The sequence below is a fragment of the Phodopus roborovskii genome, unplaced genomic scaffold, assembly GCF_943737965.1.
Source record: "Phodopus roborovskii unplaced genomic scaffold, PHOROB, whole genome shotgun sequence".
NCBI classification, from domain to species: domain Eukaryota; kingdom Metazoa; phylum Chordata; class Mammalia; order Rodentia; family Cricetidae; genus Phodopus; species Phodopus roborovskii.
Genome location: NW_026126575.1, coordinates 1,111,985 through 1,135,665, shown reverse-complemented (window position 1 = coordinate 1,135,665; position 23,681 = coordinate 1,111,985). Strand labels below are relative to the sequence as shown.

The window sequence follows — 23,681 nt, the reverse complement described above, 5'->3', positions numbered from 1 at the left end:
AACTGTATAACTATCTAGTCTTCAATCCTATCAAAGACCTGAGAAGGATAAAGATATTATCTGAGTAAACAGAAAATGTAGAGTAAACAGCTTCCTAAACTGTAGAAATGACAGACAGCTGGTTGCCTGGACAATCCCCCAAGGTTTCTCTGTGATGTTGGGGCATCTGTCTTTGGCCTATGGGTCTAGAATACCTGACAGACTTTCCTGTGAAGCAGGATTGTGAAGGGCTGTCCTACCTGGTCTTGGCAAAGTTCAGCATTCATCTTCTTTCATGTCCTGATTGTCCAAATTGGACAGCATACTGTCAGCAGTTGGGGCAAGGGCAGTTTCTCACCCAGTGGCAAACTTTGCCACAAATGAAAGCAAAGTCCATATGGAGGTTCTTTAGTGCCTATCATCTTCTTTGAAGTAGATTGGTACTTCCAGGAGCAAATATATCTGTCATGAAAAGCCTTAAGCATCTTAAGTGCCATATTCTGTAGATCTCTGAAGTATTTGAAGACCATCTATCTAAAATGTATCTCTGTTGAAAACATACCCACCATGACTATAGGTTTTCTTATTATAGATGACTAACTACTAACCTGCATTTTTTATTATCCTAAATAGTTTGTAATAATAGCTTTCAATAATAATTACTAGAACTTTATATTATATTTTAAAATGAGCTGTATAGGTATAATACCTTGAGTAGAAACACACACACACACACACACAGTATGTTATAGCAAAAATAATCTTAAATTTGTATCAGTATATAAACATTCCTTAAACTAGAGTAAACACATATATATGTGTATGTTGTAATAAAAATAACCTTAAATTTGTATCAATATATAAAAATCTATACCAATGTAAAACATTTCAGATTAATAGTTGCTTTTTAGTTTAAAAGTAGATTCTATAATCTACCCTTTTATCCTATCATTCCTTTCAAAATTCTTTATCAGAAAGAGATCCCTTAATTTAACCTCCTTTGTTTAGTTTCCTCCCTGACCATGACCAATAACAACTTGTAACCATCTACCCCCAAATAATGATAAACACTCATAATCCACCAATCAAAATCCACCCACCCTACTTCTTAGGCATGTGGGTATCATGTTCTTAAAATTACTTTCTGCTGTCTGGGCAGGACAGCATCTTTGGGGGATCCTGAGAAAATTGGGATAATGGTCAAGTCCTGGGAGAGCTAGCTGTTTGTCCAGTGTCACTGTGATGGGCAAGTGCAAGGCTTCTCTGAAGTCCTGGTTGGAGTAATCTGTGAGACTGGACCATCTCAGCTAGTCACCTTGAAATTGTCCTGAGAAGTTTGTAGTCTGAAACTGATCTTTGGGTGGTGTTTGTCAGCTTAGTGATGTTACCGCAATCTAGGTGGAATCATCATTGCAGGTCTCTTCTTGGAGACCTCAAAGGCCAGAAACAGTCAAGGTGCACTGAAAAAAAAAAAAAAAAAAAAAAAAAAACCAAACATTTCAAATGCCACATGCAGCAGATCTCCCAGAGGTTAAAGGACCACAATCTGTTAAATATATCTCGGGTACACAAACTTAGTACCTGATTCAGACTCAAGCCGGAAGCTGAATGAAGCTTATTTCTAAAATTATTTAGTACAATGTATGTCTTTAATATCATGACAGAAAGTGTGTGTGTGTCTATATATATATATCTTAGAAATTTGGGATATTTATGCCTTAAGAAAAGTTTTAAAGAGTCAAAATAAAACTAAAAGATAATGAGATTAGTGACAATAGAATAGTCCCTTAAATTTTGTTTTCTTCTGTCCCATAGTAGGTTGCTCTTCTGACAGACAGATTTTCAATTTTTCTTTAACAAGGATTAGAGAAGGAGAGAAAGGCATTCCAACTTCAAAGCCCACTTTAATTTTTAATTGAATTGGGACTACAAAAATATTATTTGCTTTATATGTCTGTAGCGAACAGCAGAAACACACATTTGGGAAGATTTATAAAATTCTATCCTGTGAGAGATGTGATACACCAATAGATCAGTTTACTCTTTTTCTTGGGACATTTTTCTCTTGATGATTTGTCCTTCTTCAGGTATCTCATTTGTTCAGTGGTCTTCAGATACCTTAGTTGGATGCTTTTATTCTCTTGGAAAGACAAAAACAAAACCCTGTTCCGCCCTAACTTTGGGGGAGTTCCCCTTTTGGCAGGTTATATCTGATCAAATGAAAAGCATTTGATAGTCTTATAAGCTAGTTTGGATTGAATAGTTATGCTGTTTAATGAACTATTGCTTCTCCTAATCAAGAGGTCTCCCCTGTTTGAATCTAATCTTTATTAATCTTCATGGCATCTATAACTTTTCTTCTTCTGTGGAAACAAAAGCAAAACCTCTTCCACAACATAACACATGTCCTGATTTCCAGTCTGAGGTCAACGCATCTTTAAAGCATACAGGCTGATTTAATTCAGCAGCTTTTTTTCTACTAGCAATAAAGTATACAGGCTGATTTAATTCAGCAGTATTTTTTCCCTGCTATCGAATGTCTCTCCACAGATGTTCTCCCTTTCTCATTAGCATTAAAAAGTTAAAGTTAATACAGCATTGTATAATGTATCTTTTGGGGGGGGTCTTTATTACCTCTCTCAGTTTAGCATAGTTTTTCAAGTGTGATTAGATCTTTCTATAACTATTTACCATGTAGGATTGTGTGGTATACCTGTTATATGCTTTATGTTGTAATATGCAAAAAATAATAACTGTTCCATTTTACTAGAGACATACTGGATGTAGCATTGTCAGTCTTAATTTGTACAGGTATTCACATAATGGCTATGAATTTTAATAAATGTGTAATTACAGAATCAGCCTTTTCAGAACTCAAAGCAGTTGCCCATTGAAATTCTGAAAAAGTATCCATGGTGTGGTATGAATACTTTAATTTTCCAAACTTTGCAAAATGAAATATATTTATCAAATTTCATTTCTTAAGTACTTTTTGGGTTTGGTAATGGTATTTTGTATACAAGAGCAAATAGGACATTTCCTTATAATTTCATTGGTTTGTTGCTAAGTGACAGAAAAATATTTCTTCAAATCTTCGCTATTAACGTGGTGTTTCTTATGAAACTCTGAGGCTTCTAGTATATAGCAACAGCTGATCAAGTTTATCATTAGCTTGTGCTGAAGGGCCTGGTGGACCACATGGGAGATGATATGTGCTATATACAAGAGATGATTTCTATTTCTAATTACTTGTTATAGTCAAATAACTATCAAAGTTAATCCTGAGTCATCTGGAACAAGTTCAGTGGTTTCAATATGTAAAACATATTAAGAGGTTCTGGAAAATCTAAAAGTACCATGAGAATAGCTTATAATTCTGACTTTTGAACAGAATCATAAGGGCTTTGAGCCACTTATTTTTCCTGACTTATACCTGTTAAAAACTTAGATTGTATGTAATTTTGTGTATACATACATACATACATACATACATACATACATACATGTACATATATATTTAGCAGATAATATGTATTTGGACTTAACTTAAAGGCTTGATCAGTATACTTCCTTGAAATGTCATTCATTTTTCTTCTGGAGTCCACTGTATAAACAGCTTAAGAAAAAGATTATCAAGGAACATTAATTCACTCTTTTTGTGGGTAGATTTAATAACTGCCTGATGATTTGATATTTTAAACCAAGCTTTTGTAATTCCTTGGGAAATGTTATTGCATAAATGATATTCTCCATTCTTAGGCAGTGATATGTATATGTACAAATACATACATATGTATATTTAAATGACTGACCAATAAAAAATGCTGAGTGATTAAGTTGGTATATTAGGGAAATTGATTTCTTTAGAAAACAATAATTTACCATGATGTAATAGAGGAAGAAGTCACAGGGAGTGTTCTGTATAAGACTCTGTTGAAGAAAATCACAGATTTTTATATTGTTTTGTTTTGCATTATCATAGATTATGTTATCATATAATAAGGCTTCTTTATTTCAAAACCTAATAGTAATTATGAAAAATTGACTGTTTGACTTACAGAAATAGTCAATTTTACCTTGATTACATTTAAGATTTTTAAAATTACGTGTGTGTGTGTGGGGGGGGGGGTGGTTGTGGTGTATGTATGTGTATGTGTTTGCAGAGAGCAGAGGATATGCGTGCCTGCGTGTGTATGTGTGAGTGTGGGGGGCATGTCTGTAGACAGCACAGGACAGCTTGCTGAAGTTGGTTCTTTCCTCCCACTGTGTGGGTCCTGGGGATGAAGTTTAGGTCCTCAGGTGTGGTGGCAGGTACCTTTACCTGCTAAGACTTCTCACCAGTTCATACTTGCAATAGGTATTTTAAAAATTACCTTTGAGGAAACTATCTTTGCTAATATGGAGGCAGTCAGTGGAACAATATAATCTGAAGTAATTAATGCAGTAATAGTTTTGTCCTTGATATGTGTTAATAACTTGTGATTTCAATCTAAATGATATTCATGGAAGGGATTTCATTTAAAAGTGAAATTATTAAGACAGCTAGAAAGAAAACAGTTATGCTTGAGATATTTGATCATCATTTCCTGCCTCATGGTTTTTTACTTTTAAATTGTGTCAGAAAGTACTAGGAGACAGCAACTAGCAAAGAAGTGCTGTTGATGGGCTTTGTGCACTTGGGATAAACAATGGGGTCCTTACCATATTGGGAATTGTTTTTTCATCTTTCTTATCCACTGAGTAGTTTATTTAACTAATCAATTGATGATGTTGCTTGTTATCTTGGATTCCTTCAGAAATGTGACGTAGAACCCTTTTTACACACGTAAATGGTTATGGCACTAGGTGCTAGGCTTACTAAACTTTCAAGTGTAATTTTGTACTTAATTGTTTTGATATCAAAATTGTGGATCATTTCTTATTTTGTTGTATTTTTCACAATCCTGATGCATCACTGTGTTCTCTACTGGTTAGATACATACGAATCCATGTTTCCATCAGTCCTCTGAGAAGAGCCAGCTCTTGCCAATGAAGACACACACGTGGTGCTGGTTGAATCCTGGGGATAGCTTTTCCTTGTTACTCAACAAGTACTCTTTTCGTGTTCTTACTACACAAGCTGAAGAGGAAATGGAGTGTACTTTACGGTAAGCTTGCCTGGTGAAGTGAGAGTGAGTAATGGTGTTTGTATCTAATTCCTCCACCTTTACAAATGCTTCAGTGAAAATCATTCAAGGTTTGAGTCATATTTGGGCTATAGTTGCCACATAATTTGTGTTTCTGGAAAATGCTTTGCTTTGGACACATATGCCTCATGGTATGCTCCAATGTGTGCTGTCCTTTACCTTTGTATTCCTAATGCTTTTACCAAACAAAACTAACTACATGTTTCCTTGAACTTTTAGCTTTATATGTTAAGGTATTTTGACTTATATCACTGACTTACCTTATAAAAAGGCCATAAAGAACAGAATAGGAGAACTGAAGAAATGACAGAATTAAACACTAGGCTTATAGAACTAATTGGAAATATTGACATATACATTAGAAATTTCTTGATATCATTGAGGTTTTCATGTATTTTAGAATTATCTCTATTTTGCATTGTCTACCACATCAAAAATGTAAAATATTTATCAGTCCTGTGTTTATCTGCTCACACTGAAAAGCTGATACTTGGTAGAAAAGAGCTAAGAGCCACCACCCTAAAATGTGGAAGGAGCATTCTTCTCCCCAGAAGACCATGTTGGGGACGTAAGTACAGGGAAGGGCTTTATAGAGATGGAGAGGAGAGGTACATGGGCAGTGGTGGAAGACCATGTGCTGGACAAGGATATGTTCTGTTTTCTTTTTTGTTTTTGTTTTTGTTTTTTTTTTGGCTTTTGTTTTTAGGTTTTTGTTTTGTTTTGTTTTGTTTTGTTTCTTTTTGGTTTTTGAGACAGGGTTTCTCTGTTATGGCCCTAGCTGTCTTGGAACTTGTACTGTAGACCAGGCTGGCCTCAAACTCAGATATCCTTCTGCCTCAACTTCTGAGTGCTGGAATTAAAGATGTGCATCACCACTGCCAGCTGAACAAGGTCTTAAGGCAGCATCTATACCATTAACCATGGGCTTTTCCCTTGTCTCTCCCCCCCCTCAACTGTAAACTAGTAACTCCTAGGGCTAATTCCTTTAGACAAGCATATTACTGTTTTTGCAGGTTACCCACTCTGACAGTTCACATGCTTTGTGTTAATTGGTGTTCCACATACAGGATATGGAGGGATATCATGTTTTCTGAGAGTTGTGAGATGGTCTGGGTTTTAAAGAAAGATTGTTTAGCAGTTAGTCATCTAGGTGTTTGTATAGAATGTAGAGTAGTGGACAAAGGAAGGGAAGTAAAAGCAACAGCCGAACACAACTCCTAGGAGTAGCCACTGTTAAGTATGACATAAGTTTCATATATTTGAACACTGAAATCTTCATAACAATGAATGTGAAGGATTCATACCACTAATGTCTCTGTGTTTCAGTTGAAGGAAGACAGAGAAGGTTTGAGACAGAGAAGGTTTGAGGTTACATAACAGGTCTAGGTTCCAGACTCTAGCCAGCTCTTTCCAAAATGATGCTCTTACAGACTACCCACCATTCAACCAGGATGCCAGTCTTAGCACTCACTGTGAACATACCCAGAGAATGGGGAAGTCAGCTTGGAATAGACATAGCATGGAAAGAAAGAGGGAGGAAGGGGGAGAGAAAAGGGAGGGGGGGGAGAGATCCTCATTAAAACCTGGGCAAATCTCTGTACTACAGTATTGAGGGGGAAACTTACAAGTATATAAAGTGTATACTATTTCTGTCAAATAATGGATGTATTCATATAATGAAGTTATAAAGAAATCATAGGAACAAATTTGAGGTTGATTACAGTAGGTTTTGATTATTTTTAATTGAAGCAAATATGGCAAAGTGCTCTCAGTGTGATAGTATTCACAGTATTCACATTTGCAGAGAGGGAGGCAGGGTTTGCTCTCTTTTTGCTACTTGTTTAACTCTTGCAGAGTTTAAAAAGGCTAGAAAGGATCCTCTCTTGTAATACTTTGTTGCATTTGTTAGACGTCTTTTAACCTGGTAACTTTTTTTCAACTGATTGGCTATTTAAGAAAAGAACCCAAACAATAAAATAGTAGTTAAAAAAAGAAACACAACTCCTGGTCAGTTCTCATTTTGCTTTTGTTTACACACTTTCCACCAAACAATAAAATAGTAGTTAAAAAAAGAAACACAACTCCTGGTCAGTTCTCATTTTGCTTTTGTTTACACACTTTCCACAGTGTCCTAAGATTGTACAGTGTCATTCACAGCCTTCTTTGTAGGAATATGTGGCCACTATACATCACCTGTAAGTTTTCATTTTTCACTCTTTGTTTTTACTTATGTCAGAAATTATTCTGCTAGGAACACTAAAGCTTACATTTTTTTTTTTTTTTTTTTTTTTTTTTTTTTTTTGAGAAGCCATAGAGAAATCCAAATGAGCAAAAGAAAAAAATACTTGATTTTGTATTTAAATAATTAAATAATGCGCACTCCACATGAAAAGGGGCTAATTTCCATTCCTGATGCATCCCCAGTATTAGGCACAATGTACATGTTGGCTCCTGGGATATAAGATTGAGTGATACTGTGATTTGACTAAGATTTTGTTTGCATGGTTAAACTTCATTGTTGATGAGGAAGTAACATAGATTCATCCCCTGGGGAGATTTTCTTAAAGAGAGTCTCAAAGAAAATACAGTAAATTGTTGTCATGTTAACTTATTTTTCCCAAACTATGAAAGTTCTTAGCACTTAGATTCCATATGAATAGCTGCTAGTTTCAAACACTAATCTGAACAAAGGAATAAAATGTTGAAAATCTCATTGTAATGTACAACAAATAACTTTAAAATTCGTTTGTAATTACAGAAAGGCGTGGATTTGGATGGGTGAGGAGCTGGGAGGATCTTGGAGGAGTTGGGGGAGGAAAACCATAATCAGACTGAATTATATAAAAATAATTTATCTTTAATTAAAAAAATGAAAAGTAAAAAATTCATTTGTAGTTATTTTAAGATCAGTTTATTTGTATTAGTAGCATATTTTATATTAAAGATATTTGAACATAATTTAGAATATAATTTTAACCCTTAGAGATAACTGCCGAAACAATCTTAAATATGAAGAATATTACTGAAAAACTCACATTTCCCAATTTCAAAACCTACTGTGAAATCAAGACAGTGTAGTGTGGTCCTGGCATAAAGACAGATAGAGCTCAGTGGAGTTGTGGGTTCAGAAGTGAGCCCTTTCATTCATGGTCTTTACTTCTAACAGGGCACACTGACAAAACAGTCAAGTCAGTTGTTCAGACAATCTGGAACAGCTGATATTCTCATGGAAAAAGTGAAGTTAGACTTTCACTGTATATCACATAAAAATCAAAATGGATCAGAGACCTAAATATGAAGAGGGAGAGCAGAGGTTTACATCTTTACCACCTGATCAGGTAATGGTTTCACAACTCTAACATCAAAGCAACAGCAAAGGCAGGAGCATTAGAGAAATTGGATTTGCTCCAGTTTGAAAACATGTATGCTTATAAGAGTACAGCCAAGAAACAAAAAGGACAAATAAATGACAAAAATTTGTACATTTTATATATATGTCCATAGCATATTTGCATCTAGATTATATAAGTAGTTATAACTCAGCAATCCAAGGTTAAACCAGTTTTAAAATGTGCAACTGATTAGAATAAATATTTCCCAATAATAACATGAAAAGATAGCATCATTGGTCACTGAGAAATTTAAGTCAACTCCATAATGAGATACTTTTAACAATTTGAAAAAAAAAAATGCTCATTAAGCTACTAGGCAGCTAAAACCAAAGACATTGATAGATGTTAACATGTGGAGAAACTGGAACTCTCATATACTCTGTGGTGTTCTGAAACAATGCATTCTCCTTGGAATGTCCATATTCTGATAAGTTTTTAGACTTTAAAAAAATAAAACCAGCTGGGTATCTTGGCACTCCTTCGTTAGGTTTATGCTCCCAAATTGAAATTATATTTTCACATAAAAACTTAAACATGGATGCTCACAGTAACATCATTTATAATAGTCCAAGTGGGTAAACAAGCCAAATGTCCATCAGCTTTTGAATTAGTAAGCAAATATGGAATAATCTTGGTATAGACTAGAGTTCCTGCCATTTATAATGTTTCCTGGCATTGAAATTCAAGTCTACCTTTGAATGATCCTTACTTTGAAGCTACTAAAACTATGAGTCAGACTTCAGTACACATTTCTGAAATCTCTTCAGTTTTAAAGGTGTATTTATTTTCATTTTCTGTGTGTGTTTGCCTGGATGTATGTGTGTAAGTGCTCCATATATGTATCTCTGATTACTGAGGCCAGAAGAAGGTATTGGACCTGGAGTAACAGATGGTTGTGAGCCATCATGTGGGTACTAGGATCTAAACCTAGGTCCACAGCAAGTGTCCTTAACTGTTGACCCATCTCTCTGGCCCCAGCCCATGATTTTTAAAGACTGATGTATGTGGCCAGAGATTAAAAACAAAACAAAACAAAACAAAACAAAAAAAAAAAACAAAGAATCATTTTACTGTGGTATAACTGTGTTTTTAGATTTTTTTAAGTTAGACAAAGGAGCTCAATACCCCATTGAGAAGTCTTAAATGTAGATCTGAACAGCCTCAAGGTTGCCACCAGAAGTGTTGTAAATGATAAAAAACAAAATTCCGTTTTATTTTATAGGAACAGTCAAATACTTGAAGATGATTTGTTGAGCAAGATGCAGAAGTCCCCTGTGATTAATTTACCCGATGAGACACCTGGTGCTTTACAGCTGCAAGGACGCCCCCCAGTTACCGAGGCCAAGTGGTCTGCCGTAGAGCCCATGGTGAGAAACTTAAGAAGCACCTTCCTAGCATGGCCTTCACCTCACAGGAAGAAAACAGAAACCACACATATTATAATGCCTGCAGCATTGATCTGCTTTTGTTGTTTTTAAGTCTGTAGAGAATGTCACACTAGGCTGACACAAAACAATAGGTAATGTCAGAAATTTAACTAGCAGAGTCTTCAGTTGTGTGTAGCTCTGTTAATGGTAATTTTCTTCAAAGTAAATTATTTTACAAATTCACTCAGGATGCACATCCCCTTTAGGAATTAGTTTATGGATGCTGTTTTAGTCTTCGGCAGGTGCATGTGGAGATGTCTGTGAGCGCCAGCCACACCCCGCCCAGAGAAAAAGAGTCCTCCCAGCTTGGATGTTAGCAGAAAGTTTAAGTGATCAAAACCTTTCATCACCTGTCCAGGGTGGAGGTAGGTTTTTGTTTTTGTTAATGTTGACTTTCAAGGAAACTTTAAAGACAGTTTAAAAGTTTTCTGAGCAAATGGGTATAGAGTGGTAGTTGTACATGGTATGGGTTAGCCTGGACTTTAAATTCTGTTCTATTTATTAATTTTGAGACATGATCTTGCACATGTTATGCCTCTGCCTCAGTCCCCCGAGTGCTGGAGTTGCAGTTTTTTTTTTAAATGATTGTTTTAAGTGGTGTTGAACTATTATTTTAGTAAAGGTATAATTTTATTTTAGTGTGAAGTATTTTGGGGGGAGGTTTAATGTAATTGTTGGCCTGGTAAAATGCATTGAGAAGTATTACTCTTTTTATCCTAGTTTTCTGCCCACTGTAATAGAGTACTGTAGCCTAGGTGCCCTAAGTGACCTTAACTTTGTCACAATTCTGTAGGTCAGGGATCCATGAAGGTAGGTAGCATGTTGCTTCTGATAGTTGTCTTCTCTGTATATCACCTCTCTCTCTCTCTCTCTCTCTCTCTCTCTCTCTCTCTCTCTCTCTCTCTCTCATAGTTGTCTTCTCTGTATATCACCTCTCTCTCTCTCTCATAGTTGTCTTCTCTGTATATCACCTCACTCTCTCTAGTCCCTCTATCTCTCCTTCTCTCTCTCTCTCTCTTACACACACACACACACACACACACACACACACACACACACACACACACACACACACACACACACACACACACGAATGATTTTGAGATGTTACAAAACATTCCATTTGGGCCTGGAGAGATGGCTCAGAGGTTAAGAGCACTGGCTGTTCTTCCAGAGGTCCTGAGTTCAATTCCCAGCACCCACATGGTGGCTCACAACCATCCATAATGAGATCTGGCGCCTTCTTCTGGCTTGCAGGGATGCATGCAGGAGGAACGATGTATACTTAATAAATAAAAAACCCATCAACATTTAAAAAAAAAGAAAAAAAGAAAGAAAATATCACTACTTGGGGGAAATGTGGTTGGTATATAAATGAATAAATAAAACAAAAACGAAAACAAACAAACAAACAAAAAAACCATTCCATGTGTAGCAAATTTGCCAGTGTCACTATTCTTGTGCGTTGGAAAAATTTTAAATAAAGTAATGGTTGCTTGAATACAAGCACTATAACCAACAGTTGGTCTGATAAGGAAAATAGACTAGTGTGAATAATGCTAGAGACTTATATTTTTAAAGGGGACAGGAGAGTGTAGGTTTCATCATACTACTCAGAAGAACATGTGATTTAAAATGGATGAACTTTTTATTTCTGGAACTTTCCATGACTGATATTAAGTGAAAAGGGGAAAGTGATGGATAAAATGTGACTACTGTATATTACTATTATTTTGGTGTGATTAATATTCTACTGATAATATACATAGTTGTTGAATGCTTGCACAGCCTTAGGGATGAACCTGATTGGGATGGTGAGAAGAAATGAAGAAAATATAAACACATAGACACAAAGAAACACAAAAAATCTTGGATTGAGTAGACTGGGCTCTCTGATAGAAAAAAATGCAGCACCCTTGAAGCTCATCATGCCTACTGTGTGTGTGTGTGTTTGAATATTTATGTAAGTAGCATGCATATAGTTGAGCAGGGCAATGAGGCAGGATTATTGCATACAGCTAAACCGGAAGCAGGTTTATAACATATAGCTAAACACATAACTGAACAAGGAGGCAGGCTTTGTTAATCTCTGTAGGGGCTGTCTCTGTAGGAGTCATCTTCAGGCCATAAATATCCAGAGGGAGAAAGCTATGGTAGATGTTTTCTGTATACATTACCAACATCCACACTCAGACTCCTGTGGAAGGCTTTTCCATTCCCATGGGGCTGAGACATTGCAGTCCTTACCTTGGCTGTACTCATGTCAACAACACATATTCACTAAGGGTTTCCTTTACTCTGTGCAGTCAGTGTTGTATTGGCATTTATTCCCTGAAATGCTTTAGGACCTTTGGTGTCCTTCAGAATTAGGCTGAGAGACTGATGCCCATAGGTCAGATCTGAGCATTGCCCATTTCAATGAGTAATGAGCCATGCTCATCTGTCTATATCTAATGGCTACTCTTTGTTATGAGGCAGAGTTGAGTAGTCATAGTAGACACCTGATAGTCCTCTGCTTTAGCATGAATAATAAAAACATGGAGACATATATTGGGGTTCAAGCTGAAGATCAGAGAAGCAAAGTGGCCAGCCCCTAGCTCTTACCTCTATCTCCTGTCTCCATGAATCTTCATATTGAATTTGTCTTCACCAAACCTCAGAGTGCACTCTGACTACCTCATACTCCTCTCTCCACCCGGTCACATCACTCCTGTCTCCACCTCCCTAGTGCTGGAATTAAAGTCATGCCAATCCAAGTGCTTGGGATCACCCTTGTGAGCTCTCTTTTTAGACTGATCAATTGTCTGTAGCTGAGGGTGGCCTTGAACTAACAGAGATCCATCTACCTTTGTCTCCTGAGTGCTGGAATTAAAGGTGCATAGCACCACTGCATAGCCTCTATAGCTAACTAGTGTGGCTTCTGGGATTAAAGATGTGTACCACATCTGCCTGGCCTTTGTGGCTAACTAGATGGCTAGCTTTGCACTCTGATCTTCAGGCAAGCTTTATTTGTTAGATCATAAACAAAATATCACCACATTCCACTTTGCAGATGCAAACAAGATTCAGTTAAAGTAGACCCAGTGTGTCTGAGCATGGTGTGCTCTGGGGTTGGAGTTCTTGGCCACTGTGCTGCTTAGTGCTGTTTGAGATTTGTAAATGAGTGTTTCCCAGTGGACATTACTGTAAATGTAATTTTGATCTTTCAGGGGGCCATCTCCGTGCCATAATCCCTTAAAATAGTGTCTCTCTCCGAGTCTGACCCTCCCCGGTTTTTGGCTCCTCTGGCTGGTGTCATTCCCACATGATCTTTGTCTTTGTCCCTGACCTAAGTGCTGGGGTTGCAGGCCCATAGAGTTACCCCACCTTTTCTTTCTTTTTCTTGTGTTGGTGCTGGATATTCAAACTCAGGCCCTTAAGCTTGCATAACAAATTGTTTTACCCACTGAGCCATCTCAGCCTGTGAGTCACTTGCTGTGTTATCCTGTTTAGTCATGTAGAGTATTGGCCTTTGAAGATTCAGGAACTAATTTTCTCCTTGTTCTTTGTATGTGTGTATTTGTGTGTATGTTAGATAAGGATGCTGTTCAGAGGAGTGGAAAAGAAGGAACCTGCAAAGATAAAACCCCAGTGAACATAACACAGCATGGAAGAAAGCGATTAATTTCACTAGGAAATTTGGAAAGTATGTCAACAGAACAGGACCCTGGGAAAAAATGTAAAAGTTCTGATCAAGAAGGACTGGTTGTTTCATCCAAGGTGATTAAAAATGTGTTGTTTATTTTCTTTGTCTGGTATTTGAGACAGGAATTGCTTCCTTTCATCCCTTTGCATACGAAGTGATAGAAATAAATCATGTGCTCAATTTATCAAACTAAGCTGCCCCCGTTTTGCACTTATATAGATATAAACTTGCTCTCTCTTTATCTATCTATCTATCTTTTTTTTTTTTTTTTTAAAAAGGATGCCAGATTTCCAGGAACTGGAGTTACAGAGTTACAGATACTTGTAAGCTGCCATGTGGGTGCTGGGAATTGAACCTGGATCCTCTGGAAGAGCAGTCAGTATTCTTAACTGCTGAGCCCCCCTGGTTTTTTCTTTATTGAAACTAATTTTTAATATAGAGGGAGGCTTTGCATTGTAGGGTAATATTTCAGAGTAGAAAGGTGGAGACCTCTTGGCTCTGGTCATAGTTTGTCCTTTGTTCTGAACGCCTGGTTGCTGTCATATGTGGACTGATGTGACCACTGTGATTACAGCAAAGAGAACTAGTGGTGGATGGGTCCTCACAGAGCCACAGGATCACTCTGCTGTGCCTCTTAGAGTGACTGCAGACCTTTTACCCTCTTTCAGTTTGTACCAATCCTCTAGAATAGTTCGGCAGAGCTGACATTTCTTGATGTTGGATATTTAAAAAGAAATCACTATGAGCGAGTTTTGTGACTACCACTCTTTTCTTCATGAAGTTAATTGTTCTTTTATAGTCCAGGATTTTGTCAGTCCTTATGGGTCTTCTGCTGTCCTTACAGGTTATGTGTCTGTCCAGCTTATAGCCAAAGTGAGGATTCTTGAATCAGTGAAAAGGTCACTGCTGTGCTTTGGATGTTTTGTGTCCTCTAAACTCATTTTGAAGCTTACTCTTCCTGTGCAGTAGTGTTAGCAGGCACTTGCTCAGTAGGTTCCACACTCATGAGTAGACTGAAATTGCTGGAAAAGTCCACAGGAGCTCGTTTACTCTTTTTGCCTTTCTGTCACAAGAGGACACAAGTGCACATCCTGCTGTGCCTCTGTCGCGTCAGAAACGTTTGTCCTCCCTTCCCTTCTGCCCTATGAGGACAGAATAGGAAATTCCACTTCAGATGCCAGCACCTTACAGTGGTCTCCCCAGAACTCAAAACTGAGAGAGAATGCATTGTCATTATAAATGACCTGGGCTGTTCTGTTCCAGTAGCACGGAGATTAAGACAATAGAACTTCTTTTACACATTCTAATTAGAACCACCACAAGCAGCAAAAGGAAGCACAACCAAAACAACTTCTTCAAAACACTGTCATAAAATTATTAGTTATCTCGTGCTGTGATCAAAGCAAGCCACACCTAGTCACTTAGCACAGTAATGACTTATATTTCATACAGATCCTATGAGTTGGCTGGGCTTGGTTGGACACCTGTTTTATGATACATTTTTGTTATTAGTAGTGGTGGGTTCATCCTAAGCGGTTTTGCTGTCATGAATGGGGTCCCTGCAAGGGTTGATGGGATATCTGGTAGCTGACTGAACCTCCCTCCCTCCATTTACCATTAGCTAGTCAAGACTAAATACCTTTACCTGACAGCTGGATTCCAAGATGCCCAGGACTAGACCTGGTCGTTTCTATTGCACTTTTTAGTCATAGAAAGTTATAAGGTCCCAAGTAGATGATAGGCTAAGGATGAAAGCAAGGGAGAACAAATACATCTCGAGAATCCCTAATCCAAAAGTTAAAAAAAAAAAAAAAATTAAAATGTCTCAATGTCTGAAACTGTTTGTATCCTGACAAGATTCTCAACTCGCTGGGGCTTTGGATAGTTTCAGATATTGATGCTCAACTGTAAATCTTGACAAAATACTCCAAAAACTCAGAAACCATAAGCATTTCTGGTCCTAAGCCTTTTGAGTAAGGGACAGTCAGTCAACTCTTCTCCTTAGAAATCTGGATACAAGGAAGGGCATTCATTTAAAATTGAAGTCAGCAGTAGATCCCACAGGAGGAGGGGCTGAAAAAGGTATTGACCACTGAGGTTCTTTTAGGTCTCTAGAGAGAGAGATTGGAAGAGACAAAGTAGGATCTCTGAGAGAAGGGACGGAAATGATGGTCATGTTGGCATGATTAAGGAATGCGGAGACTTTGAGCCACTTAAGGACAATGAGGCATCTGATTTGAGAAGCATTTAGGATGTAGAACTTCAGTGCTCAGTGTCTGCACACTGGATCTGGGGAAAGGACAGGGAATAAAAGACAGGTTCCATGTTCCCAGCTGGGATGGACAGATAACGTGTTGGGAAAAATTATGGTAGAGAACACACAGGTAGGAGTTTAGTTGTTATGTTTTCAGTTTCAGTGGATGGACTTCCCAGGAAGCAATATTTAGCTCGTGCTTGGGTATGGGGCTGGGATTTTTCCATTATTCTCCCAGGAATGTTAATGGAATTGATACAGGACTTTTAGGCAACTTTATCAGCACAGACATCCTGCCAAGAGCATCTTGGAAACAACAAATCACCCTACTGGATTTATGTTAGAGGGCAGTTCTTTATCCTACCCTTCTCAATACATCAATGCTCAGGTGGCTGAGGGGCAGGGAGTGCTCACTAGACAAGTTGATAGGCTGTTTTAGTAGTCTTAAGAGTGTGTTCTGATCTTTCTCAGAGGACCACTAGCCCCATGAACTCCAGTCTCAAACATAGTATTTTTACTTTGTAGATGACCTCTCTACTGTTATCATTACTCTCTAACCACCGATGCTTAATCCTTCACGTGTCCATCAAATCTTAGTAAGCAGTGGGAGATGCTTAGTAAAACTGAAGCTCTCATTCTCTGTCTTGCCATGGGTACACCTTCCACTTTTCCTGTTCCCTTACTTCCCCATCCCCACCCCAGGTACTGTCTTGCTTAAGCCCATGAGCTTTGGAATTGGCACAGTTCAAATTTATGTATCAGCAAACTTAAAAATTATTGCATGTGTAATGGATTTTGGGATCATTTATAAATAATTGAAACCAAGAATGTTAAATTTTTGAATGCCAAGGCTACTATATATTAATATTGCATGGAGTTCCATAAAGAGCATTATGATTTCCAACTTTGGTATCTCATTTGATTTTGGGGGGCATGTCTCAGGTTTCTACATAGCCCTAGCTGTCCTGTAACTCACAGTGTAGACCAGGCTGGTCTTGAACTCAAAGAGATCCTCTTGCCTCTACCTCCTGAGTGCTGGGTTAAAGGTCTATACCACCATGCCCCGCTATCTCTCTCATCTGAAGTCCCCTAATTCACAGTATAGACATCTGTGATGCTAAAGTTCCTTTCTCTCTAAATCAGAATATTATACATGTTCTTGTAAGGAACTAAAGTTTAGTTTCTAGTAAACAGATTCTTCTTTATGTTTCTTAGTACTACAGAGGATTGAACTATGATGTTATAGATTTCATTCTCTTATTGCTTATTGCCAAAATAGGATTTCCAGAGGCATATTTATTAAAATTGAATTTTGTCTCATCCTTCAGTCCCATCATTGTACTGATTTTTGTAGCACTATAAAATCTTCATCTGGATTTATACAGGAAGATACATACACATGCATATATAAAGATGTATTTGTTTCAGACATGGTCTTTCTGTAACTCAACTTGGCTCATAATCTGATCCTTCTGCTACAACCTCCCAAGTACTGTGATGGCAGGTATATGTGACTGCACTTGGCTATGAGGATTCTTTTAATTTAAAATTTTTGAGAGTTTCATACTTGAGTATGTATTTACATTATTTCTACCCCTTTCCCCACTCCCATTTAAATTTATGACCCTCCCTTCTCCTAATTATCTCCATTAAACGCCTTGTGCACCCCCCCCCCCCACTGAATCCACCTCCTGTTGCTTATGTGTGCATATGTTTAAGACTTCCCCTTTGGAATTGGTTGACCTACCAGAGGGCAAACAGAATCTCCCTCTCTCAGTGGGAGTTGATTGTTAGTAGCTCTTAATCTAGGGGTGTTGTCTTGTTAAATTTCTTTCATCTGTGTTGTCATATCAAATGGTGTTCTCATTATACAGGTCTCACTTAGATCATATTGTTGATGTGTACATCCTCCCTGTTTTGTCTAGAAGACATTGTCTTACAGCAGCTGTTGTGGTCCTCTAGCTCTTAAAACCTTTTTGCCTCCTCTTCCATGTCTTACCCTGAGCCTTTGGCATAGGAGTTGGGTGTAGGCACTCCATTGTCACTTGTTCTCTGGGTGTTGACTGATGGTGGATTTATGGAATAGTCATTATCTGCCACAAAATCTTTGATGGGAGTGGTGTGAGAGATTACTTAAAACATTAAATGCTATCATATGTCTTATTGTTCTTTAGTTAAAAACATCCTTAGAAGGCTAGGAGGAAGATGCCTCCGTGGGTAAGAATGGTTACTCTGAAAGCACCAAAGTTCATGCCTCCAGTATTCACAAGAAAAGCCAGGCACAGCTTCACTTGCCTGTGATCCCAACATTGGAGGGAGGAGTCAGGCAGATCCGGAGAGTTCTCTGGCTAGCCAGCCTAGCCTCAACGGTGGGTTTTGGGCCCAGAGATCCTGTTTTCAGCTACTAGTGTGAAGACTAAGAGAGAAATGAATCTGATAGCTTGCTGTTGCTTCTGCATGTGTGTATGTGGGTGTGCATACACCACCCCCTACAAATACATAAACAAAACCTCCTTTTAAAAGCAGTCCTTAGTTCAACATCTTTACAATATTTTATAGAAAAGATGTATTCTAATTTATTTTATCACTCTCCAGTGTATCTCTTTGTTCTGAAATAAATTGGCTAAGAAGTTGAGTGGGGTTGTTTCCCCCAAATTATGGTGTGGCTGGACGCTGGAACAGCAGTACTATGGAGATCCAGATTTGGTGGGAACCCTAGCTAACAGTTAGTGAGAATCACCTTTTCCTGTGGGGCTTGTTGAAAGGCCTGAGCATCATCTACTCTTCACCTCCAGGCTTTGTACAAAGATACCGAGAAACTGGGAACTCCTAAGGCCTAGGCACGTGAAATGCTTCTGAGGGGTCTTATCCTCCTGTCTAAGGATAGAAAATGACTTGTGCAGCCTAAAAATGATACAGGAACACTATTATAATACATTTTGGCCATTGCTCAGCTAGAAAACTTATCTGGCTCACCCTCTGCTGAGCAGGAATGAAGGAAACTGGGAAGAGATGTCAAGTGGGCTGGTAAATCAGGACTTCTCAGCTCCTGTCCCTGAGTTCCAGTTGTTGGCCTGTGCCAATTGGTCCTGAGCAGAAGGGGATGGGGTTGGGGTGTGATAGAGAAGCTTGGAAGTAGAGTGTCTGGTGTAGAGGGATGTAGCATAAATGCCACCTTCCAAGTGTAAGTAACAAGAGAAAGCCAAGTAACTGTTTTCCCTAGATTATCTTCTGCTGTGTAGAGCTGTGATAAGACCCACATCTATTAGTACTGAAATCAACTTTTGCCAGATAGCAGCCAACAGACCTGAACCCTTACATTTGTGTGTGTCAGGTGTGTGCTCCTCATATCTGTGACTTGGTTAAAGGACACTTGTGTTTAAATGAGCAATGTTTCTACTCTACAGAAAGAGGAGTACTTAAGTGATTGGTTTTCAAGATGAGGCTTACTGTTTATGGTGGCAGCCAGAACAAATTAAAAGGAATGCAGTGGTGATTACAGTGTCTTCTTGGTGCAGCATTCCCTGTGCCTTGGTGTGTGTTTCCTGTGTGTTGGTGCGGTGTTCTGTGACTCCTGGTGCAGGGACTGTGTGGTACAGATCCCACGTAAGGTCGTGCTCTCCGCAGTCACATACTCTCCTCACTTAGTTGTAGTTCTCTGTGAAAAGAGGACCCTTTGACGAGGGTGAAACTGCAGCCATTTGTAAGAAGTCAGTCTCAGAGGGCAGTTGTCTGTTTTATCCATTTAACAAGATGGCAGTAGTTGGCTCCCTAGGTCTTAATTGCCTAACCTGACACTTATCAGAGTGTCTCAAAGGGAAGCTGCTTCCTTTCTCCGATCTATCATAGCATCCCTCATGCAGATTGACCTGTAGACATGAAGCAGCTTGGTCACTCTGCCATGTGAAAAGTACCATTATTTAGAGAAAAGTAAGTGGCACACTCATTTTTAAGAAATCACAAGGACAGTGTCATTGGACAGTGACATTTAAGAGCTTTTTGAATTAGATTATGTGACAATGAAATAACCTATAAATTGATATTGTAAGAACTACAAATTGTTAAAAGTTTCCAAACTGTGTCTTTAGTATCTTCAAAATAAGAAGCTTGAAGTTTAAGCTTTTTGTATCATTGTATCATGAAACTTGTATTTTTGTCCTCTTAAGCTTTAATATAATATAATAATATATATAATAATATATATATATAATATATATATATTTAAATGATGCATTTTCTGGATTTCTTTTACAGGAAGTTCCAGAATCATTGTCTTCAATCACATTAAGTGGCACAGATACAGATACTGTGAAGACAAATGAACTGAGCAATGCAGTTCCAATAGAGGAACTTGGTGAGGTCTCTAAATACAAAACTGTCAACAAAGCAACAGCAAACAAAGATGGTGAGACAGTGAGGCATCCTGAGAGTCATTCAAGCATCCAAAGTAAGTCACTCCCTGAGACATCGAAAGGATTCTATCCCGAGTCCAGCTCTGGTCCCTCCAGCCCTGATGCTTCTTCACACACAGTGGCTGATTCAGTTCTAGGCTCTTCAGAAGAAAGCAAGGTCCGGAGGGTGTCCTGCATGTATGGGGCTAAATGCTACAGGTAAGATGGGCCTACAGGTAGCATTTTAGCCCGGTGCTTTACTAGGTGCTGCCATGCGATTCTGTGTGTGTGTGTGTGTGTTAAGAGCCCAGTAAACTATTGCCTTAAGGTTAGATGTTTCACTGCATTGCCCACTATGCATTCTGGTAAATCTTGCCAGAAGCTTTTAAGATGTAATGGGGAATTAAATGTTTTATGTGTAGACATGCTGACTAATGCAAGGGCCTGAATACTAGGGAATGCAGACTTAAAAACTGAATCACACAGACTTAAATACCGGCTTATCTAATGTCTTAAGTTTAAAGAGATACTTTTAGAAATAGTCCATTAGGATAATTTTAGATTGTGTTTAGGCATTGTGTTATATGTATTTTCACATTTTGAAAATTATGAAAATGGAATTTTTATGAATTCATATTTTCATGCATTTAAATGGCAATCTTAGTTTTAGACCATGTGTTTATAGCAGTGTGTGCTAACCAGTCTGCTTCCATTGTTTGCTGTCCCGCTTGTCAAGCTGTACCTGTGCAGTGCACCCCTGTGCTGTGTGCACAGGTTACGTACACTACATACTCTGTTCATTTCACACTCATTATTTCTTTTTAAAAGCATTAGAGTAACTACATTTTTCAGTTTTGACAGTTCTGAGTTTTAAATTTATACATGACATTGTAAATCTTTACTTTGGCTTTTGAAAGTCTCTCTTTTGTGTTTATGTTAATTGGCTAAGGTGCCATAACCCAATACCATAGGCTGGCTTTGCTTTAGTAACAGGATTTACCTTCCTTCAGCCTGACATTAGAAATGCCAGACTCCAGGGTTTGCAAGCCTGGTCTGCAATCATGGCTTCTCTTCTTGCCTTGAAGGTGGTGGTTTTTCTTCTGTGCTTTTCCTCTGTATGTCATTTTCCCAGTGTCCCTTCCTCAGGGCCCCAACTTGATGACGTCAGTTAGCCTTAATTATATCTCTCATACGTGGAGATCAGTGAATAACAGTACTCAACACTGTCATTTCCTTTCATTAAAAGGAGTAAATGTTTCATCAAAAATAATTCATTCACTTATACTGTATAATGATGATAGTTTTAATCATTCTTAGCTTTAGGAAGCAACTAATTTTTTATTAATTTTGAAATAAAGAATGTCTGAAAAAGTTTAAATCAAAATATTTATATTTGTAACAAAGAGGAGGAAGTAATTTTTATTGAATGTTTAATTTATAAAGAAGGGGGAAGAATGCATATTGAGTTTAAGATAAACCCACATACTCACACCCTCTATCCTTCTTCCCAGCATCCTCTCTGCCCTGAAAATCCTGCCTGGTTATCGGCCAGTCAGCTTTTTATTAACAATGAGAACAACACATTTTCATAGTATACAGAAGGATCTTTCCACAGCATCCACAAGTTGTCTTCCTTTCTCCACATGTGTGCCATGGCTTAAACACACACACACACACACACACACACACACACACACACACACACACACACACAAATGCAGAAGTGGGGTTTTTAAAAGCTCTTAAAGCATGTTATTTGTAATATGTGCAAATGTATATTACTATTATCTTAAATAAATGTACATTTCTGATTTCCTACTATAAATATCTCACAGGGTAAACCCACCACATAAAGAAATGGCTCTTAAACTCTAATAATAATAAGTTTTAAGAATAAAAGAGTTTGAAAATGCTTTTAGAAGACATAATGATTAGAACGGAAACATGGGTCTTTCTAGAATGTTCTTAGCATAGGATACAGAAATCTTCAAAGGTTATGGATGCTTATATTTGTTGCATACCTACATGAAAGAGATAATGTTTACAAATCATCTTTTTGTACACATGAGTTGTCTTATGGTACTAGATCGTTTCCCTGGGAGTCCTGTGCTGACTAGATGTCACCTCACTTGAGGCCGTGGGACATGTGAGAATAGAGAGGATAAATGAAGTGGACTGTAGTCACATCAATAGCCAACTTTATTCAGATTCCTGGACAGTTTATACTCTGAGGGTTAAGAAAGGTTACATGAGTAAAGTTCTCCTGAGTTCAAGCTGTATACAATTACAAGGTCAGGCCACAACGGAAACAAGTTTTTCCACAGTGCCATATAAAGGATAGTTTAAACATCTAATTGAAATAACAGCAGCAAGCAATGAATAATTTGAGGTAAACTCACTCCTATCTGCGACACCTGGGAGGAGCATGAAAACACATTACAAGAACAATCATGTGTTTTAAAGAAACTGAGGTCACAGGACTCTTGTTTCCTTGGAGGTTTCTCATAAGCACCCAGAATTCTCTGCACACAACCCCATTTCTGGACTGTTTCCAACAGTTATGTCAGGTTGGTCAACAGCATGGCATGGGGATGTCATCTGTATTGATATCATCAACATAGGTCACTATAAACCTATAACTTCCTATTATTTTTTCTTCTGATGGTATGTTTATGATCCTCACAGGAAGAATCCTCTGCATTTTCAACACTTCAGCCACCCTGGAGACAGTGATTATGGAGACATACAAGTCACAGATGAAGGTGTGACTGGTGACAGGCCTGAGTGTCCTTATGGGGCATCTTGTTACAGGTAAGGAAACTGAGCCATGTGGCTGCACTCTTCCTAGCCAGATGAAATTAAGTGACTTGAGCAGCTCCCCATCTTAAATCTGTATCATAGTTTACATTACATTTATGTAGAAGACATATTTTCTTTCAGATAATTCTAAATCTTATAAGTACCTGAAGTTTTTCTGTATTTTTGTGTAAAATACAATCAGATTAACTTGTAAGACATCCCACTCTATGAAGACACTGAAATGTGATATGCAAGTGGATTGGGGATGTTATCTCCGTTTCTGTCGGCTTCCTCAACTCCCCATAATCCACCCCTCTACCTAATGCCCAGAACTCCGTGGCAGCTGAAAACATGTCCCCACTGTCCTCCTCCCCTGTATCAGACAGAGCCTCTCCTTTGCATGTCCATAAAACTGAGGTTAGGAATTTGTGCAGAGAGTTAATCATTGTTCTAGGTTATCAGCCAGACCTAGGAAGGAGACAGCACTTAGGTTGCTTTCTTGGTTCAACAGATCAAGCAGCTTGTATGTCTTTGGGCTGCTTTTTTTCTGGGGGATAGTTTCTTTTAA

At 38.1% G+C, this 23,681-nt stretch overlaps 1 protein-coding gene across 1 annotated transcript in view; it reads left to right on the top strand.

The window, feature by feature from the left end:
- Positions 1-23,681, top strand: part of Aplf (aprataxin and PNKP like factor) — a 44,368-nt gene that overhangs the window by 7,450 nt on the left and 13,237 nt on the right. Inside the window, exons 3-8 of the mRNA XM_051203334.1 lie at positions 4,954-5,126; positions 9,780-9,924; positions 10,217-10,349; positions 13,559-13,743; positions 20,178-20,533; positions 23,000-23,125. Of these exons, the coding sequence (XP_051059291.1) occupies positions 4,954-5,126; positions 9,780-9,924; positions 10,217-10,349; positions 13,559-13,743; positions 20,178-20,533; positions 23,000-23,125 (1,118 nt within the window). The remainder of the gene's footprint in view (positions 1-4,953; positions 5,127-9,779; positions 9,925-10,216; positions 10,350-13,558; positions 13,744-20,177; positions 20,534-22,999; positions 23,126-23,681) is intronic.